We start from the raw sequence: 20,673 nt of genomic DNA, 5'->3' as shown, positions 1-20,673 counted from the left end.
TGTTCACCCCACCCTGAACAATCAGACTGGAGGAGCTCGGATGAACCCAGCGCAATTGTGCCAAGACCAACACACCACCACATTCACCACATGGGCCCATCATACATTGACTGCTACAACACTGAAATGCTTTTAATAACTTACCTTGTGAGACCTTGACTTCCCTGACCATTTCAGTTGCAAAAATCTGCTAACAATTATACAAAAAGGGAGTTCTTTACTGTTCCCAGAAAATTGATGATTTGGTCATGTTTCACTTCCCTTATGATGTAACATCTATGTAACATCATAACATTCACTTATGATGAACATCTAACTAGATGATATCTTCCTAGACAGCTGAAAAAAGCCATCCAGCTAGGTGGCTGTGTATTATAGCTAACAAGTTATTTTATATTGCAGAAGATGACTTTCAGTGAGAAGAGTTTAACCAACTATTGGAGTCATGTACAACACGTAGAGTCTGAGCTAGCAGAAACTACTCACTGATGCTTCTAATGCCGTTTCCAATGACACACAAGAGTACAGCTGCATTTTCCACACTTGTTCATCTAGTGTCTGACCTGTCTGCGTCACACTGCAATAAATTAGTGCTGACATCAGTTTTGGCTCTGCAACTCTGTACAGAAATATGTCTGAAACAATAACTATTTAGCTAGCAAATGAAAGCTCCATCCCAAAAGTTAGCTACATGCCAGTAGGCTGAACTAATTCACTCCACACCTCTGGCGCCAAGTTATATTTGGAGCTGAGAGCAATTGATTAAGGCAGGCGACAGCCATCAATTGTAGAATACAACCGGAGTGGGCAACTGGCAACCACCACCAAACAAAGGGGCCTTTAGCATCAAAAGATTCTGATTTGCATTGGGAACATTGGTTGATGTTGCAACAGTGTAAACCTATTGTCTGTTGCCATTTGTTTCATGGTATAAAAGGCCGATCACGGTAACAATTCTCTGAGTTAAAGCTTCGCAGGCAGAAATGCTGCCGGATTCCATCTCCACCAAATAAAGCTTTTCTCCAAGTGCACTTTTGGTCCAGTTCATTTACTTTTAAAATTATAAGAAAATCCAACAAGGAGAGGGAAATGGCACTCTGGGTTACAAAGGCAGTGATGCCAATACAGCAGTACTACCACAAGGGCAGACTTTCACAGTGAGATTATTCAGGTCTTTATCTTTTTATTCTAATTGTACCATTTTGATAGCACACCCACTGCAATGTGTTGTAGCTTGTAAATATAAAGCTTGTAGCTTTATATTACGCTTCAAGAATGACTAATGACATAAATAAGCATTAACTACACATAACATGGAGTAGCTGGCTTGATTTGATCAATGCTCACCTTGCCTCAGCCTCAGATTTAAAATGTTGAAACCATCAATGCCTGTTTTCAAATACACAAGTAAGTATACAGGGCTACAGTGTAAAAATAACCAAGTTCCCAGAATAAATGTTGTTTGGTTGTCATGAATAGCCAATGTAAGTGCACACTAGAATATACATAACAATACCACATGCACCAACAAAGAGGGACAATTACATGCAAATCTGCACGTAGGACTCAAGCCCAAGCCTTGCCATATACATGCAGTCCTTATCAGATGTGTGTTGTAACATCTATGGCCAACAAAATTAATAATACTAAAAGCTGTATCTTAGAATACAGAATTGACCAGAATGGGAAAACTGGTTTCAGTTAGTTAAAATTACACCCTGTCAAAGGCAAAATGCTGCCTCTAGTGGAAGTATCTTAGCAAGACTTTCAGTGAAAAAATTTCAGTCAATTGCTTGGATCCTGTTAGCCTTGTAGGACACTTAGAGGTATTACACTTATCACAACACCACAGAGCCAGCTTTGCCCCCAAGAAACAAAAGGAAAACATCATCTTAACAAAGCAATAGCTTTCCTTTCATCTATTCTCGGCTTGCAGGAGGATGACACAGCCATACCTGATTGACCACCTCAAAGTACAGAGCCAGCGTGGAGTTACTGTCCAGTCCACAGATCTTCCATTGGCAGGTGCCTCCAGTTCCAATCTCCTGTGCAGACAAATGGGATGTACAGGTCTCACAATTATGCTTACTGTGAGCAAAGACATAAATTCACTTTCAGTTGCAACCAGTTGCTAATCAACAAGACAATGAAGACAATGACATAAAGCTCAGTGAAACCCTACACCATATTTGGTTGCTGCTGTTTAAGAGAAGGAATTGCACTCACATTTTCTGACACACAGGGGCCCTTGGCATTGAGAGACACGCAAGGGCCAATAGCACCCGAAATCTTGATCTCTCTGGATGTCTGTTGAAGAGAAAAATAAAATCCTGATGCTAGAAATTTATAACAATGTACATTAATATTATGATGTGGAATATAAGATTGAAATGAATCACTTACAGAACCTCAAAGGCAAAATTCTAACTAAACACTTAGTAACACTAATTAAGGAGGACACTTGGAACCTCCAAGTGTACCTTTATCTCAAGGGTTCCAGCGAAGGCCATCTTGAATGCCCCCTGCATGTCCTTAGTGAAGACCCTCTGGAACGTCTGCTTGAACAGGGAAGTGTTGAAGGAGTCCGCCATGACCATGTAACCTCTAGGAGATCAACCCAGTAGTATCACATAAACAACAGCTTTCTGCAGTGTAGCCTTCAGACAAGATGTGGTTTAACAGTGGTTTTCATGACAAATATCAGTCAGGCATTTTTTGCTGAGCAGCAGTAAACAGATTTCAATGCCTTATGACCACTTGTGAAAGATCAGTTAGACCAACTCCAGCGTAAGCCATTGCAGCACTGCTCCAATCAAACGTCCTTGGCATACACACATCGCCAAAAGGACAGATCCTTTTTTAAATTTGTCAGAAATATGTATACACTTAACGAAAAAGAAAAGGCAGAGATTTGCCATAAACAATCTAATCAGAAAATAATCAAAGAATAATCAAATGCTTTCACCATCACACACAATCCTTTTAGGAATTTGCGTCATATATCCTTTGGTTCCTAGTGAATACTACAGACCCTGGCCTTAAGGTAACCACTTGTACAAGTATAAGTGTAATGTCACAGTGGACTGCAGTTCAGCTTAATGAGACAGATAAATACTATAACAGGATTTAATGCCTCTTCTTCAGCAGTTTGAAATAAGAACCACACTCAAAACTACAAACTACTGCTAGAAAAACACCACCCTCCTCCAAGAAAACCCAATTTCAAAATGGATGAGCTGCTGGGGAATGGGGTCTGGGGGAGGGGCCTCACCCAGTGTGATTGGCGCAGCACTTCATCTCCAGCAGGCCCGTCTGGTCCAGGGCACAGGCATAGATGTCAATGATGTGTCCATTGGTGGAGGCACGGTTAGCCAGGGCCTCATAGTGCTGAAACACATTGACTGGCTTAGCAGACACCCTCATCTCCAGTTACATCTGGCACATGCAGGCAGATTTACTGGGAATGTTCACTGTGGACCTGAGACTGCTGCCTGGAACCCTAATCTCCCACATAGAGGAGGCAGCCAGGAGGGGACGATCTTGCCCGTTTTTCACCTCAATTTAGTGCACCTAGCTCACATTCACTATAGCTCATGCTTATAACCACATCATATTCACAGTGCAACACTCAATGCTCATAATGACAATCTCCCTGTACAAGAAACATGCAATTTTCACTACCTAGTTATATATGACATACATCCAGGAGTGCTTGTGTGCATAGAGAAGGATAAAAAGCCAGTCCACAGCCAAAAGGTCTGCACTCCTTAACATCTTATTTTTTAGTTTGTTGGTCATAAACATTGCTGCAACTCTCACAGTACTGTATGTCTGTATAAATCTCTGAGATTTTGAGAATACTGTACTATATGAAAGCGTCTAAATGTCTGTTGGTTAACCCACTCAGTGCCATTGTCAACTAAAGTCACCCAAACAATGATCATTCTAGAGTGCCAAGGGCAACTTTAGTCGACGGAAATGCATCGGCAACGAAAGATGTCATTTTATCCAATCAAAATAGTTATCCTGTGTAATGGAATGAACTGATGAGTCAATAATTTGTGCCAATAATTATATCATAGTGTGTATTAGTTATCAATAGGGCTGTGCGATATGACCAAAATCTCATATCCCGATATAGGTCATTTCATATCCCGATAACGATACATATCACGATATAGCACATTTTCTGTAAATTCAATGAATAAATAGTTTTTATATAAAATGACCATATGGAAAGGCTTATTTCTTATTATATTTTGAATTACATACTCGACAAATAAAAGGTACTTACTCATATTTGATTATTTTTCTCCTTTTATTTAGAACCTTTGTGCAAATTTTCAATTTAAGCCTTGTTTCCATATAGCTCCGTTTAGGTATGCGAGTCAACCGGAAGTCCGTTCATTCCTATGGTAACCTCCGTGATCTCCAATGTGTTTGCGAAACTCCTCCTTCCGTTTTTTTAGGCCCAGAATTTGCCTTTTTATCTTTAGATTGCTGTCCCTGGCCTCTCCAACTGTCTGCTGGCCTATTCAGTCATCTGCGAGGGAAATCGTGAAGTCTGCAGGCATATGTGTATGCATCATACAGGCACATGCATGCACTTACACAAACACACACACACTCATTCTCAATCTCTCTCTCGCTCTCTCTCTGTCTCTCATACAGACACACTCTCTCACACACACACACACAAAATAGGTTGACTGTTGATGTTGCTGATGATGTTTATAATAGCTAATTTTTCAATCCAATGTTTCAATCAAATCTATACAATTGATGAGATGTTGTTTGCTGTTCATTTTTACAAATCTATACAAATGACCAGAGCGTGTTTGTTGTCTATAGAAATGACCAGTGGTTGTCTGTTATTTTTTAATCTATACAAGTAATGAGATGTTGTTTATTGTTCACCTTTACAAATTTACACAAATTTTTACAATCTATGAGCCACTCCTAATTTCTCGGATTTCCCAGTCCACTTACTCTGTGAGTATTAATTCCAGTTATTGTTCATTTTTCACAAATCTATACAAACAATTATACAAACTGTAGATGTGTACATAAGTTATTTGTGCACTACTGTATATTGCACTTATTCTTTGAACTAACTACTGAATTTGCATTTATATGTACTTTTGTTTACTTGCGGTGTATTTATGTTATTTATGTTATTATGTTTACATTCATACCATTGTCACTTTTAACTGACAATTATCTGAATGTTCACTCCATGCTAACTTACTAGCACTTGAACGGTACTTATATTTTCTATCTGATAAGTTAATCATTGTGCCAGTGCTTTTTAAACAATCTGTAATGTAAGAATAATACTTTCAAGCACAGTAAATAAATATGTGTAATGATTTGACTTATGTGTAGTCCCCTTCTTCATCTTGTTAGTCATTGTCATACCTTTTATAAATGAGATATCCTTTTTCGGCTATTTTACATCACATAATACTGGAATAATGTGGCTAGAATTGGAGGTACATGTCGCTTCATTGATGTGGTTTTGCACACTGAAGTTGTTAGACTTTGTAGAAAGATAAATACACTGTTTTATTAGAAGTTGCCTTATTTCTAAGGTTCATTTTCTCACTTAGAATGTTGGTGGCCATATTGGCTTGGCATTGTAGGGGGTCAGTGTTCCAGAACCGTCTGGCAGTTATTGTGTTAAACACCAAGGCAGTTCAGTTATGCATTCTTTGGGGTGGTCTGCAAAATGGCAGAATTTGACTATTAATGTTCACACTGGTATACCATTTACAAATCAGAAACTCCTGACAATACAACCTACTTTGCCATTTCAAAATGCAAAACCATCCAGAAGTCATCATATCTGAAAAACATCAGTGCTTCTCAAACGACTAATGTTTCTGTCCAGTCTCAGAGAGTTGCAGAGTGGCTGCTAGCTGATTCATTGGTTCATCATTCTCCAAACTTACTTTAGTGGCTTTCTTCATGAACTTGGCGTTGTCCTTCTCGATGTCATGCCAGGAGCGGATGGGGGTCTTCAGCTCGTCCCCCACCACCATCCCGGGGCCCTGGGTGGCTGGCCCACCAATGAAGGTCATTATTCGCGCCCCTGTGTTGGGGAAGGTACACTGTGAAGGGAAAAGAGGGCGAGGTTAGAAACATTCACAAAGCTCCATATTTCCCATTATGGCAAGCTAAATGTGTGCATATTTTGCACACTGCCAACTCATTCCCCCACATCTGAGTCACTTCTACTGTCATATCTTGGATTTCCCAACATACTGTCAGCCTGAATCAGTTGGCTGTATGAATGCTTCCAGTTCACCTCAAGAGTAGGTGCCTTTCTTCGCAAACAGGTCAGTGGAAACGCTTCTCCCACACTTAAGTCATAACTGACCCCCAATCAGTAGACAGGGGGGCCCAAAAGCTCTTTCAGAGGAGAGGCGGTTACCTCCAGCAGGCCCACAGCTATGGACAGCGCCACCCCCAGAGAGCGGAGGGGCCTCTTGCCCTGGGTGACAGGCCATGGGTCCCGCTGCAGCTCTCCCAGCAGGTCTGTCAGGTTCATGTCAATCTTCTGGACCGGCTGCAGGAACCTGCCGAAAAACAGGATGCACAGCTGCATGATTCCTGGAGCTGGCCTTCTAAACCAGACTCTGCATGCTGGGGTGCAGTGCAAGTTTAGTGTACCTCCACAAACCGCCTCAGCAAAGTCATCTGCTACCCATCTGCACCACTGGTGCATGCTCAGGCTAATATCTGTTGAGTCATTGGCAAGTCAAAATAAACTGTTACATTATGTCCTCCAATGTCTGATGTCAAAATGTGTTAAAAGCAGAAACTTTTATGAGAGAAAGGATGGTAAATTGCAGAACATTTTGGTATTATTGTTATTATTAGTGATGCATTTTGTTTACCAACATACTGTCATAAGTATCCTCAGTAACATGGGCATTTTGCTTTGGTACAATTTTATATGTAGGTCCAATAACACTATTTGAGTTTGAATCTGAAAATAACCTCATTATAACTGTGAGACTGACAAGTACATCAACACAATAGCAACACTGCTGTGCCATTTAGTAAAGTAACACTTGGAGCAGCCTGCATGTAGAGAAGCCAGCAGTCAGACCCACCCAGAGGGCAAAAAACAGCCTCTCCCTGTACAGGAAATCCCACACAGACCTGCTCTGAACTGAAGTCTGCAGCATGCCTGCCTGACCATTTTTTAAAGAGCTGCTGATAGCAGCCATCTAGTTATGACAATGACAATGAGCTACTTTATGGTTTGTGTTTTAATTGCTTAAGTCAGTGATGTGTTGATTTTAGGCCATGATATGTTACCAGATATATTTCACAAATGTTTTAATCACTCAAGCAGCACTGAAAATTGCTGGAGCCATTTTTCTGCTCTCCTCCACAAAGCATGTGTTATGGCCTCAGACTTAGAGAAACCCCTCTGAGTAGTTAGGAACATTTCCACTAGGCTATAGGTAGCACTATGTCTGTAAAAAAGCTTCCCTCAACAAGAGTTTTAACCCAGTCATCACACATATGAAATAAGCCCTGCACTCTCCAACAAAAAGCCATAAAACCTCTTTTAGGAGAATTCACACCTTATGTGATATGTCTAATTCTGCAGTTGGACACAGAGTTGAGCATATTCTTCCTTTTGAACCTCATCTCAGTTATAGCCTTTCTGAATAGAAAATGAAAGGGCTTTGTCTGACCATGCGTGTGGTTATTTGCTGATGTTCCCATTTCCTAGTCTACTGCACATACCTTGAGTATGCTGCTGGACTGCATCTTAATGCTATTACCTGCACTGTCTCATTTTCTGTACAAGATGTGGAAGGACCAGCTACATTCAAAGAAAATACACTAATGTCATCTACTTTAATCAACTTATTTGCCGTTTCTGGCAACCGTTCTGTATGACACCCTGGATTAAAAAGAACAGAAGTGCAGGTGAAGGGGAGTGGGGAGATGTACCTGTTGGAAGGGGGGGTCTGTGGGACCTGTGGCCCCCGTCCCGCCTGGGCTGCAGATGGTTTGGTCAATCCCAGCATCTCCTGGAGACAAGAGGCATAGACACGTGAGAGATCCGGCCTGTGGCCAAAGTGCTTCTCCCACTCAAAACAGATTTTCACTCATCGAGAGTGGAGCCCACTAAAGAGCCCACCAGCTGTAAACTATGAGCTCAGTGCCCTGACCGCTGCTCAAGAATCACTGTCTGAGGTTACCACAATCTGCATGCAAGCTGAGCCAAAATGCATTCTGGATGAGAATATGAGATAGAGCATGGTTAAGAAACTGGAGCTGTAACCAGAGGGATGCAGGCTCAATTCTCAGGTGGGGCATTCAGGATAAGAACGTGCATGATGAGGTCCTGTTTATAGACAAATTACAAACCTCATAAGACCCTGAACTACCCAACATGGAGTTACTCACCAATTTATATCTGCTTCATCAACTAGATTTTCTGGTTTGCTCCACTTACAGTCTTCTCACATACAAGAAAACTTGCTGACCTGCCATACATTTTACAGTAGCACTTACTCATTCTGTTTTCTCATTTGCCTGAAAGTGTCAACCTATATTGAGCTGTGTGGAGGTGTACTAAACTGTTGTTTTGTTTTTTCCATGTTAAAAAGTGAAAATGTTTCCAGAACCCTTTCACTCATAAAGTGAAGCAGAAGCTCAGGGAGAAAATTAACCAGCAGCCCACAAAAGACACTCAAAGGGACTGATAAACGTTCTTCACACAATACTTTCCTCTTTGTAGCTGGGCCTAAAATGGGTGCCTCATTTTAAGGAAGAATAAAGTACTTTATTATTTCAAAAGGACAATGAATGTGACAGATGGTGTAGAAAACGTAACACGTCAAGCTATAAAGCTATTCAACTTGGAAATCATTCTTTATAAAACATGTTATTCAACTTGGAAATCATTCTTTATAAAACACGCTATTTAGACAAAAATACAATGAAAGTCATCTAACTCATAGAAAGCAGTCTTTCTCTGTCATCGCTACAAATTAACAGCAGTGCCCCAATTCACCTTACCAAAACACCCTCCTCACCCACTCAAGAAACTGTCGCGTTGTGCGCCCACCTGCAGCTGCTTAGCACTCAGGTCCTTGGTGCCACGGAAGACGTAGCTCTTGGAGATTCCCTCGCAGCCCAGCTCGTGCACCTGGATCATGCGACCGAAAGTAATGAGGCCCACCAGGGCGGTGGGCGGCAGCAGGCTCAGGGACATCTGCAGGGACTCCTTCAGTGCCTGCAGGTCCTCGTCCTCCATGCAGGTGTCCACCACATACAGGAAGATCAGGGGCATCTGGGGCCCCCTCTGTGGGAGACAGGAAGCAGACCTCCTCAGCACTGGCAGAGAATGCCACACCGTGTCACTGGAACTCAGGCCTTCAAGGATTATCTCTTCCTCCCAACATGTGCACCATAACCACATGGCTCCACATGTCACCTCACATCATGTACAGACTCTGTGCTGTGCCATGTATACTTCACTCACACACCAGAAGGCACTACTGAATGTATGCAGACAGTACATACTTCCTCATCCACATACAGCAGGCAGTGCCTACACTACATCTGGCTCTTATCCAGTTAAATATGACCTGACATTCCTTCACTGTTGAACTTTAAATATCTAGCAAGCTACGTGCAACATCTGAATATAGGCATCCCTGCCTAAGGGTGTACTCACACTAGGCAATCCGTACCGTGCCTGAGCATGTTTGACCCCCAAAGTCCAGTTTGTTTGACTAGTGTGATCGCTCTGTACCATGCCCGGGCCCGCTTGAAGAGGTGAGCTTGGGCACGGTTCAATAATCGTTCAGATAGGTAGCCTGTTAGCTAACTAGCTATGTTTGTCAAACCTATTGCTAGATAGCTAACGTTAGCTCCCCAACCAGTTAGCATCGATTATGCAACGTAGTGATTTTCAGTTAATCGTGCTGCACGTATAAGAAGATTTTTACAGAGGCAGCTGACGTTGAGGGAGGATTTTGGAGCTTTACTCGCCGACTACAATTCAAGTTCATCATTAAGATGAGAACCAGACCCACTATTAACCCAAATATTCTCGAATGAATTTAAAAGTGTACTATCCAAGTAGTAATAGATGTTTGTTGTTGTAATGATGACAGTAGCGCACACTCAAGTAGTAGCTCTAACTGGTTAACATTACCTTGTGATTAGGCTACTGTAATCTGACACAAATCTGACACAAAATATTGGACTGTCCCTTAGCATAATTACTGAAACGTCAGCTGCCTCCGTAAAAATCTATTTATACGTGCAGCACAATTAACTGAAAATCGCTACAAGTACATAAAATTGTGTGCTTTACTCCACAGATTGGGCCTGATTATTAAATGACAATTAAACAACAACCTTTTCCATTCATGCCATGTTAGTTATTTTCATACCCACTTCAAAAATTCAAAATACAGACACTGCAATTATATTGCTTTGTTTTAACAATCAGTGTGCCATCTCTCACCATCCTCTCATACTGGACGTGCTTCATTCCCTTGCCATGACTAGCAAGGGCTGCCTCTCCCATATTGCTAACATCAGCGGCGGAGCCAATGGCTCATTGCAGAGGGGACGAGGACCTGTAATGGGCCCTTATACAGCCAACAGAGGTTATACGTGTGACATCACAGTGGGCGGAGCCACTGCGGGTTACACCCACTGAGTGGCAGAAAGAACTACAGAGTGGCAACGTTAGCGTTCAGCCTGAATGCCGCGAAAACACAAAAAACACATCTAAAATGGGAAAGACTGTACAAATAGCTTCAACAAGAAATCGGAGCTATCTTTTTACAGACTGTCGAAAGCTAAAGAAAAGAGAAAGCAAATGGATCGCTGCAATTCGCAGAAACAACTGGAATCCAGGCACCGAAACGTGTAGCTTACAGCTTTCCAAATAAAAGTTGTAATAAAATAAAAATATTTGTACAAGCCTGTCCACATACAACCAGAATATCCATTAGTGTCCTCCTCACTTTAATTTCGCCAACAAATCCCGCCTTGAAGTACGACCAAGCTTTTGCGGACCATCTAAAACACTTAACGTGAAACGGCTTAACGTGGCTTAATGTTCCAAAACAGCGATCAATGATCACCAAATTTCTCTCAGACATCTCTTGTCATAAACACTTCCACCTGTCAAAAAAATCTAAACCGAAATCCTATGAGTAAGGATGTTCTTATATTAAGCGCTTTCCTCTCCAGTGACGCCCATTAGCCCATAGGCTAAGGAAAAGGCTTGAGGTGGCTTAATGTTCCAAATGCTCAGCATGTCTCAAAAGGAGCACAGAGGAATCATGCTCAAACTGGCTAGCGAGACTGCCAAATGCAAGTGTACGTCACTTTTACTTGCCCTGACCGATAAAAGCGACAATAACTATAATATAAATTATGTTTTATTCATTCATTTTAAAATGTTTCATAATCTACAGCAGGCGTCTGAACTTCAATGAAACTAAATAACGTTACTATATAATACTAAGTGAACATTTTGTGCCCAACTGCCCATTGACTTCAAAGTTTCGTTGCTAACTAACCGTCCTATCGTGCCCCAGTGACAGTAGGCTAAAGCACAGATTAAAAACCGCAAAGCTTTTTGCTAATAGGCTAAATGCATGGTTTACTTGCTAGCATAGGTCGCTTTGAAGCCGTATATCTTGCATAAGCAATAATGACTAAAGACTACCCTATCTTTCCTCAGCCTACAGCTAATCAATATTATTTTCAAAGCAATGGCACTACAAGACGAGTTAAATCCTAGGCTATAAATTGTATTTGTCAACATCAGTAAAACGATCATTTGGGCAAACAGAACTTCCCCAGCAAAGTGAATTACTTACCCTAATACGATTGCTAGCATTTACTGTCAGTCACGTTATCAGACAAATCCAGAGAAGGCTTTGGCCTCTGATGTTTTCGATAGAATATGCCCCCCTCGTAGATATAGAACAATTTGATCACCATAATGTCTGACAACCAAAATTAGATTTCCTATTCATTTACACTCTGAGCACGTGGTGAATGATTTGGAGGGCGGAGTTCAGACTGAAGGTTCACGGAGAACGAAACGAGATCGGATAAAATGTGTTTTCTCCCCTCACTCTCTGTTACCACTGTTTAATAGGAGTAGGAAACGATCAGATTTTGTGACTCATTAATCTATAAAATATACAATAAGATATACTTTATCTCCTATATCTCCTACACCCCTGGTATGACAAAATCAAATTTCATGATTTTTCCAAAACTTTCAATGAATATACTGAATTCCATGACTTCTCCAGGCCTGGAAAATGGGATTTTAAAATTCCATGACTTTTCCAGGATTTCCATGACCATGGGAACCCTGTATAAGGCATGTGAGAGGGCCATGTGTCAACGCGCCCAAAACGACTCTAAATAAGCCACAAAGTAAGCACAATCATGAACTCCATTGTGCTGTGCGAGAGCGCTTTTCTTCAACACAAAAAGTTGCATCGTGATGACATAAGTGTGCTCGGGCCCGGAACGTTAAGCGCAATGTGAGCACAGGCCAGCGAGGGAGTGGGGAGGGGGGGACAATCATGCTTGGGCATGGTACAAGGCAACCAGGCCTAGTGTGAGTATGCCCTAAGATTTGACATAATTGTAAACAATTAATTGAGTCAGCTGAGATCGCAAAATGAACAGCCCCAACTGAACAGAAACTCAAAGCCCCTCACAGCCGGCATGGCAGGCTAAATTCAGCAGACTCGCACGAGTCTGCAGAACTGTGGAAATTAGGCCATGCCAGCTTGAGACAGAACATACAGAAGAGCTACCTGATCACTTACTACCACCTTGTGTGCCAATGCAGTACTACATCTCAGTCAGGTAAGATGGCAATACCTGCAATACAAGGGCTTTCTTTTAGCTGCTGCTGTCTACTCTGTGCTTCATGATGCCACCTTGTCGCTACTGGCTTCCATGAGACATAAGTTGTGGTCACATAAATCAACCCTTACATAGGATTTATGTCCCCAGTATTCATATGGGTCTCATCAAATCTGCAAGGGAAACAGTAGCAGCTCTCTGATCATGCAGTGAATGAACTCCAATAATTACATAACTTACTATGGGTATTTATGGTAGTCCTTAAAGTAGGGCTGCCCCCGACCAGAGATTTTCTTCATGTCATTAGTTCAAGCCATTAGTCGACTAGTTGTCACACTTTATGACATTAATCTAATTATTTAAATATATATATTTTTGGGGGCATCAGAAAATGGTTTGAGTTCCAGGGCTGAGGAAGAATGTTATAAGTAACATTGTTAACACTGTGCTACGTTGCAGAGAAATACAAAACCGTAATAATGAGCCTTTAAAATATAAATTTTACAAGGACACGCACGAAGTGAGCCGTCTGTTAATGACAATGCTAACGGCAAAAGCGGTAATGGTCCTGAATGTGTCGGAACAACCAGCAAGGAGACTGAACATTTTGTTAATTTATTTCAACACAGTAGCCTATAACATAATACAACTGTTGAACTTGTACCACCAACACAATGATAAATAAAAAACAGAACATGAAGTTAAACATGCAATAAGTGAGGTAATTTAGCTTCCCCAGTCCCCACAACACTTGGATAAGCCTAATAGCGCATATGACAATATATTTATTTAGCTGCATATAGCCTTAACTTTGCAATTCATTAATGTTAATTAGACCACTAATTATTTAACCTAATGGAATTACCCTTTCGCACGTACGGTCACACCGGTGTGATTAGCTGTTTAGTGCGTATGCTAAACCGCTGCGATCAAAACACTAGATTGGAAAAATTCTAGCTAATTTTAGCTTTGAAGAAACAGTGACTTAACACTAAAAATATAGCAAATGCAAACTGTAAACTATGAGACACTTAATAACGCTAATGAAAACATAACAAACCATGATAACAGCGCGCTACATTGAATAAAAATAAGTTACATACGAAAGGGATAATACGTTAGGCTACTTAGGGGAGAGCCTAAGTAAGTAGTAACACTTTTCAAGTAACATTTTTCAGATAAACGTCATTTTAAAAGATAACTTTACAGACAGAAACTAATTTTCATTGTGATCAACAACTCACGTGTGTGTTCTATCAATACCAAGGTGCTATTTTGTACAAATGTGGAACGACTACGGTATAATAATATAATAAGTATATAGTTTGTTATTGTAGAGGGATGAAAGAAACAACTGTTACAATCGTCCCGATAATGACTCCTGACAGTTAAACCTGACTTGCTTCTAAACTGAGAAACTCTGATATGGCAAACTTCAGGATGTACTAAGTGTCAAAGTACTAATTAATCCATCAAATGATCATGACTATGGCACATGAAACAATAGACACAACTTGTCATTCAAAAAAAAATTACCACTTGAGTGAATTTACTTTCCGTGATCGAAAACAGCTTCTCGGGTATAACTCCGCAAAAGTATGATGTATCCACACAATTTTTCGGGGTTCTGCTAAGTGTTGCACGCTGTACATGCCGACACAGTCAGGCATATCAGACTTGTATGGGCTCGGAGAAAATCGCCATGTTACTTTCATCCCCTGTTAGTTTTGTACCGGCTCTCCCCTACATGCTTCAGATAAGTCATGTTTGAGGTGGACGAATGATAGGTGAATCTTTGCATGCAGAGTTTGCATGTCACATTCTTGGGGTCGTCCCTTACACGCTCGAAATGATCCCACACTTTGTATGATTTCCTGCCCGACACAGTCTAATAACTTTTTAACGACAAGGCGCAGCTCCCGAATTGAGGGGTTTTTTTCTGCGACTAACCGACTACTGAAAACTTGGTCGACTACGACTCTTCTCATCGACTAACGTTTAGTCGACTATTAGGGGGCAGCCCTACCTTAACGTCCATTAAGACAGCCTCTGGTGTTTTTCTGTTTACATTTAGTACACTTTTAAACACGTCAACACTGGGTGCTCACAGCCACTGATGTGGAGCCAAGAATCTGTCATCAACAACTTTGGTTTTCAAAATACGAGAATAGTCAGAGATGAAATCTACACTACCAAATATAATGTTTATTTTCACTCACTGTACTAGTTTTGTCCTTATGAAAGCAATTGCAATAAAATACATTGCAATAAACTCCAAGAAACAATTTTGGTATAGTTTCATAATTTTCTTACTCATTATCAGCCATGTTAGCCTGAATTACAAAATGTGATGTAAGAATGTACAAAATTTTTAAAATGTACCATATACCTTCATTTTTTATGCAGAAGATTAAATGGACTAACCATGTTCATCTGAAACATGAAGGCAGGTACACCAGACAAAAGCAGGCCAGCAGGTTTTCAACAGGTTTTCAGACAGGAGTATCAACGCACTACCTGAACTACATATTCAATTGTAGAGAACTGTGGAAGCAGCTCAGCGGGTTGGTTCATCTCGGATATCCCTGCATACGTCGGTGGGAACTATGGTGAAAACACACACACAAAAAAAAATAAAAAATCAATGGCCAGACAGAAGGCAGACAAAAGCTGACAAAAGCAGCATTGCATAAAAGAGCAATGCCACACATATGTCAACTGTATTCCCATTGTTTTACCTGGTTTCTCTGATAACAGAAATTACAAGCCCAGAGTTTTGCTCTGTAGTCCACTTGGCTATAGGAAAAGGGAGACAAGATAAAGGTTAAATATTGGAATACTACACAAAGAAGAAAAGCAAAAACTCAACTGTCGCATTCAGTAGTTTGTATGTCAATACAAGAATAACTTCTCCCTGAATGCTCCTGCCCAGCATTGAGACAATCTCAAGAATTCCAGTCAAAGCATCATACCTTTTAAATATAAATCTACTAGACATCTAGGGCTGTGCGATATGACGATATATATTGTGTGATGATAGAAGAAAATGTGCATGAAGGAAACACAACCATGGACGAGAGTGAACGTGACAACAGAACTATAGTTGAAAAGTGTTTTCTATTAACCTTTTTATATTTTCTACATTAATATTTTATATTTTGTTATAAAATGCTTAACCCTTTTGCACGCATGCATGTTACATTACATGGTTAGTTAAGTTTTCATTAGCGTTATTAAGCTTCTCATAGTTTTCAGTTAGCATTTCCTATATTTTTTTAACGTTAAATCGCCGTTTCCTCAAAGCTAAAATTAGCTAGAATTTTTCCAATCTAGTGTTTTAATCGCACCGGTATTAACATACGTGCTAAACAGCTAATCACACCGGTGTGACCATACGTGCGAAAAGGTTAATTGAAAATTTTCACAAAGGTTCTAAATAAAAGGAGAAAAATAATCAGATATGAGTAAGTACCTTTTATTTGTCAAGTATATAATTCAAAATGTAATAAGAAATAGTTTATATAAAATGACCACAGGGAAAGGCCTATTTATTCATTGAATTTACAGAAAATGTACTACATCGTGACATGTATCGTTATCGGGATATGAAATTACCTATATCGGGATATGAGCTTTTGTTCATATTGCACAACCCTGCAGACATCTAAAAAAAATTTCTGTCCACACAGCTGACTCTTCATTGAATGTTTTGGGATCTCACCCACAAAGCTCACAGGTTCCATACCCATCAGCCAGCAGTCTGTATCAGATATATAATATTCAAACTATATTTGATAATGCTATCTATGCCACTCTGTAACGTGTAACAGTCAAAAGCCAAATTAAAATGATTTTTAAAGATCTGTTAATGTTGCTGTAATTATAGTAGGGCTGTCCCGAGTACCATTTTTTGGGCTCTGGAGCTTCGGTAGTAATCAGCGGGGGTGCTGAGCATGACTCAGGAAGGACTCAGCCAGACCGTTCTCCGTTCTCGGCTGAGATGGATGGCATAGCGCTGCAACACGTGTCTTTCAGTTTAATTAAAGCCATTAATTTTTAAGGATTCTGTTATTCTACAGTATTGTTGTTTGTATTGTTATTTGTTAATAAAAAAAAAATCCAAAAGGTTTGGTGTGTTTTGTGCATGTTTGTAATCCCGAGGGGTTTAGTTGAACGAGGTCCTATCTATGCACTTTTTGTGACATAATAATAGCTTGTGACAATTTTTCTTATCATGGATAAATTACTGACCTACATAAATGCTCATAATAATAGACTCCAAATCCGAGACAAAGCCTGACAAAGCACTGTGAAACAGAAGCGCAGAAACAGCATACTAGGTCCAACAAATTTAAGATTTGAGATTTATCTTTATAAGATTTATATTTATTTATAATTTCTTTATTGTCATTTTTCAGTACTCGCATACACTGAAACGAAATCTGTCCTCTGCATTTAATCCATCCTATACACTCATCACCGTCATAGCTTACAGAGCTGCAGTATTTAAAAATGGTCTCATGCCCCACTGGAAGCAGAGAGAAGCATGGCATCGCTGCAGCTAGCATCCTCCCAGGGAGACAAACTTAGTTAGGGGTCAGTTGAAACCATTATGGCCTCTATTCGACTCCCAAAGCACGAGCTCAGCAATCGCCCGGCCACCCTTTATTTCCCATCACCGTGACGTCCACTGCTGTGAGTCAGAGAGATGCCAGGCGCTCAAGCTGAGATGGTATATATTTCCACATTTTAACAGTGCAATTAAAAAGTATAAATATAGTACAAGAATGTGTTCACAAAATGTATTTTGCGCTTCGCCTTTATTGATAGCCTACATTTAGCAAAAAAAAAAAAAAAAAGAATATCCGAATCCCAAAATTGAAAACCGAATACCTACCCAACAAATGAATATCCAAACAGTCGAATATTCGGGTTCAGCCCTAAATTATATTATCATCATTGTGGTTATAATTACACATAAATACTGCTGTTATTATTAACGAGGAATGTAAATGGATGTAACATAATGTAACAAGGATAAGTATATTTTCAATGTGCAACAGCAACAGATACACTTCTGTTCTTTTGTGATGGAAGTTGCTCTGGGTAAGAGCGTCTGCCAAATGAATGTAATGTACTGTATGTAATATTTTGATATGTTGTCCCAGCCTTATTCATTTATAAGAAGTACCCTGCTCGTGGATATAATGGTTGAGTGAGTATGTATGTATGCAAGCAGGTGAATCCATATGTGAATCCAGCTGCAGCCTTTAGGTAATAAGTCTGACTCCTTAAAACAATACACCACTCTATTGAAAGCTGTATGTTATGTGAATTTGTAGATGTCCTACCACAGAGGGTTGAGCACAGCACGGCAGGTGGCCCGGCTGCAGAGGACAGGTTCATACTGGATAGGGGGCAGGTCTGGGCGCTCCTTCAGGGGGGTGAAGAGAGCCGCCACGGGGACCACCATACGCGTGGCCTCCAGGCGGCTCGAGGGCCACACGTTCCAGCTGAAGCGCACGCCATCGCGGTCCTCATTCTGTTGGATGAACTCCTGGAAAGTCGCCATCACACCCTCACAGCACTAAAGTCTGCATGAGGAAAAGAGGAAGCACTGGTGTCACACTCAAATGTGTCTCCCTCAGCATCCTGTAGGCAAGAACTGGTCTGAGAGCACCCATGCCATTAATTTCCATTTCCCAGATTTCACAGTTATGATTGTCAGTAACTTTAACCCCAGAACTTCCACATAGGTGGCAATCACGTGCAGCAGTAATACACGTCCTACAACAACTTACCAAGCCTTAGCTGACTCACTCACCTGAGGTGCCCTTTGGACTTTGTAACCAGACTAGAGTGTATTGAGGGACATTACAATTATGTCAGAAGACCATAATGCATGGGACAACACCACAAATACAAAATTCAAATGTAAATAAAAATTAAATTGGCATGAAAAGGTACAATTAACATGCAGGCAAACTAAAACATTCCCTTTTCAAAATAAGAATGCTGATCTTATTAGACACACAAGAGGCGATTAATTCAAACACATTCCACTGAGGGGGAACAAAGAAATCCACATCATTGATAAGAGGAAAAGTACAGTAGGAGAGGACGAAAGTCCAATTTAATGTTTACAGACAGTTCATTTTCCCTCTCGGAAACAATGACTTCATACATGCAAGTATAACGGTAAATGACTACGTCAGTGAACAAGAAGGAATGCAAATACAAGACGATTATCACAGTAGTAAGCAATACCCTAACCCATAACCATAACCATAACCACCCCCCCCCCCCCCCCCCCCCCCCCCCCCCACACACACACACACACACACACACACATTCGAGGCAGAATTCTACAAGTTCAGGCACAAGTTCACAGATACATACAGAATCACTCAGAAGTTAGCTAGTTAGCCAGTCAGTTAATCAAAAACATAGGATTAGCGAATACTTGAAAATATACAGGCGACCTAGCGCACTACGAGCTTGCACACTATTAGCTATATTAACATAACTTTACAGACCTTAAGTTACAGCTCGCTAAATTTAGCTAGAAAAATAAGCAAATTGGTCACCGGCTGACTCACTACTCTCGCCTAAACAGTGGGAACCCTGCGGCGGGGCGGCGTTACCATCATCGCCATATACTTTAGTATTATTCATAATGTAAAAACCACAAGTAAACGATTTAACACCCGTGCCCTGCGACTCTGTTAGGGTAAAACACAGCTAGCTACCTCACTAGCTAACCAGTTATCAAGCAGGCAACTCGTACCCTCGTTGCCACTGACAGTTGTTGCGGACCACAGTGGCTACCAGCACAAGCCAGTTGCGAAGGAATTTCAGACATTTGGATAATGTTAGCTGGATGGCTAGCAAGTGCGAAATGGCTAGCACCGAAAACGTGGCCACATTATCAGATGGGAATATGACAGCATGCGCTGGTAATATTTCCAGCACCCAAACTGATGAAAGCATTTCTCGGCTAGCGGTACCTTCCTGTATCGGCAATGCCAGTCAAAGCCCATTCAGTTCCATATGTATCACAATTTCAGTGCTATCTCCCCTGTCTGTTAGCATAAAAACTGTCCAAACTCTTCCACTGTGCAACGTTTACCGTTAATGTTTATCTCTGTGGTTACATTCTGTAAATGTTTGACTTACCCTTTGCGTTAGGCCAACTCCCTCGGCGCCTCTCCCGGTTTGCTGGTTACCTGAGCTCGCTATCGTGCTACACCTCACCCGCTGCCCTAAGAAGATATAGTATTCACTGGATACGTAGCAAACATGGCTGCGCGGAGCACTGCCACGTCAAGAGGCGGTGCTCAGACGGTCTTAGCTAGGCCCACTCGGGCAAAAGCAAGTCCGATATTAGCTTCAACCAGCGACACGTTGTCTCTCAGAAAACGGCGTTTGCAGGTTTTAATACTAGCCAACTATTTCACAGTGATCTCGAAGCAGCAAAATTGACCGGTTCTGGGATAAACCGCTATTTTAAGGTTAAACATTCTAAACATTAAACATTCAATCTTAAATCTTAAACACTCAATCTAGCTACACCAACTCATGTGTGTAGTGTCACTCTAACCTGTGACGCATGGTACAAAATTAAATGACAACTCCACAAAGTACAAAAATGGTTATTATAGCGTATTCTCTACAGGCTATCAGTCAGTAAAAAATAAATATTACACTAAAATTACTTATGACAAAAAGAAGACAGTTTACAAAACACAATTTCGGCCACATTACTCTGGAGTATACTTTTGT

General features: G+C 40.8%; 1 protein-coding gene across 1 annotated transcript in view; it reads right to left on the bottom strand.

Annotated features, from left to right (window-relative positions):
• The window catches only part of sec23a (Sec23 homolog A, coat complex II component), a 42,319-nt gene extending 22,114 nt beyond the window's left edge, over positions 1-20,205 (bottom strand). The window contains exons 1-12 of the mRNA XM_036542799.1: positions 20,068-20,205; positions 18,243-18,485; positions 15,630-15,687; positions 15,409-15,495; positions 9,098-9,334; positions 7,975-8,054; positions 6,434-6,578; positions 5,952-6,110; positions 3,272-3,387; positions 2,481-2,604; positions 2,227-2,307; positions 1,956-2,045 (exon numbers count right to left, since the gene is read on the bottom strand). Of these exons, the coding sequence (XP_036398692.1) occupies positions 1,956-2,045; positions 2,227-2,307; positions 2,481-2,604; positions 3,272-3,387; positions 5,952-6,110; positions 6,434-6,578; positions 7,975-8,054; positions 9,098-9,334; positions 15,409-15,495; positions 15,630-15,687; positions 18,243-18,463 (1,398 nt within the window). The 5' untranslated portion in view covers positions 18,464-18,485; positions 20,068-20,205. The remainder of the gene's footprint in view (positions 1-1,955; positions 2,046-2,226; positions 2,308-2,480; positions 2,605-3,271; positions 3,388-5,951; positions 6,111-6,433; positions 6,579-7,974; positions 8,055-9,097; positions 9,335-15,408; positions 15,496-15,629; positions 15,688-18,242; positions 18,486-20,067) is intronic.
• Positions 20,206-20,673: the final 468 nt, after the last annotated feature.

The sequence above is a fragment of the Megalops cyprinoides genome, chromosome 12 (assembly GCF_013368585.1).
Source record: "Megalops cyprinoides isolate fMegCyp1 chromosome 12, fMegCyp1.pri, whole genome shotgun sequence".
Lineage (NCBI taxonomy): Eukaryota > Metazoa > Chordata > Actinopteri > Elopiformes > Megalopidae > Megalops > Megalops cyprinoides.
Note: the sequence above shows the minus strand (reverse complement) of the source record. Positions and strands in the feature narration are given on the sequence as shown.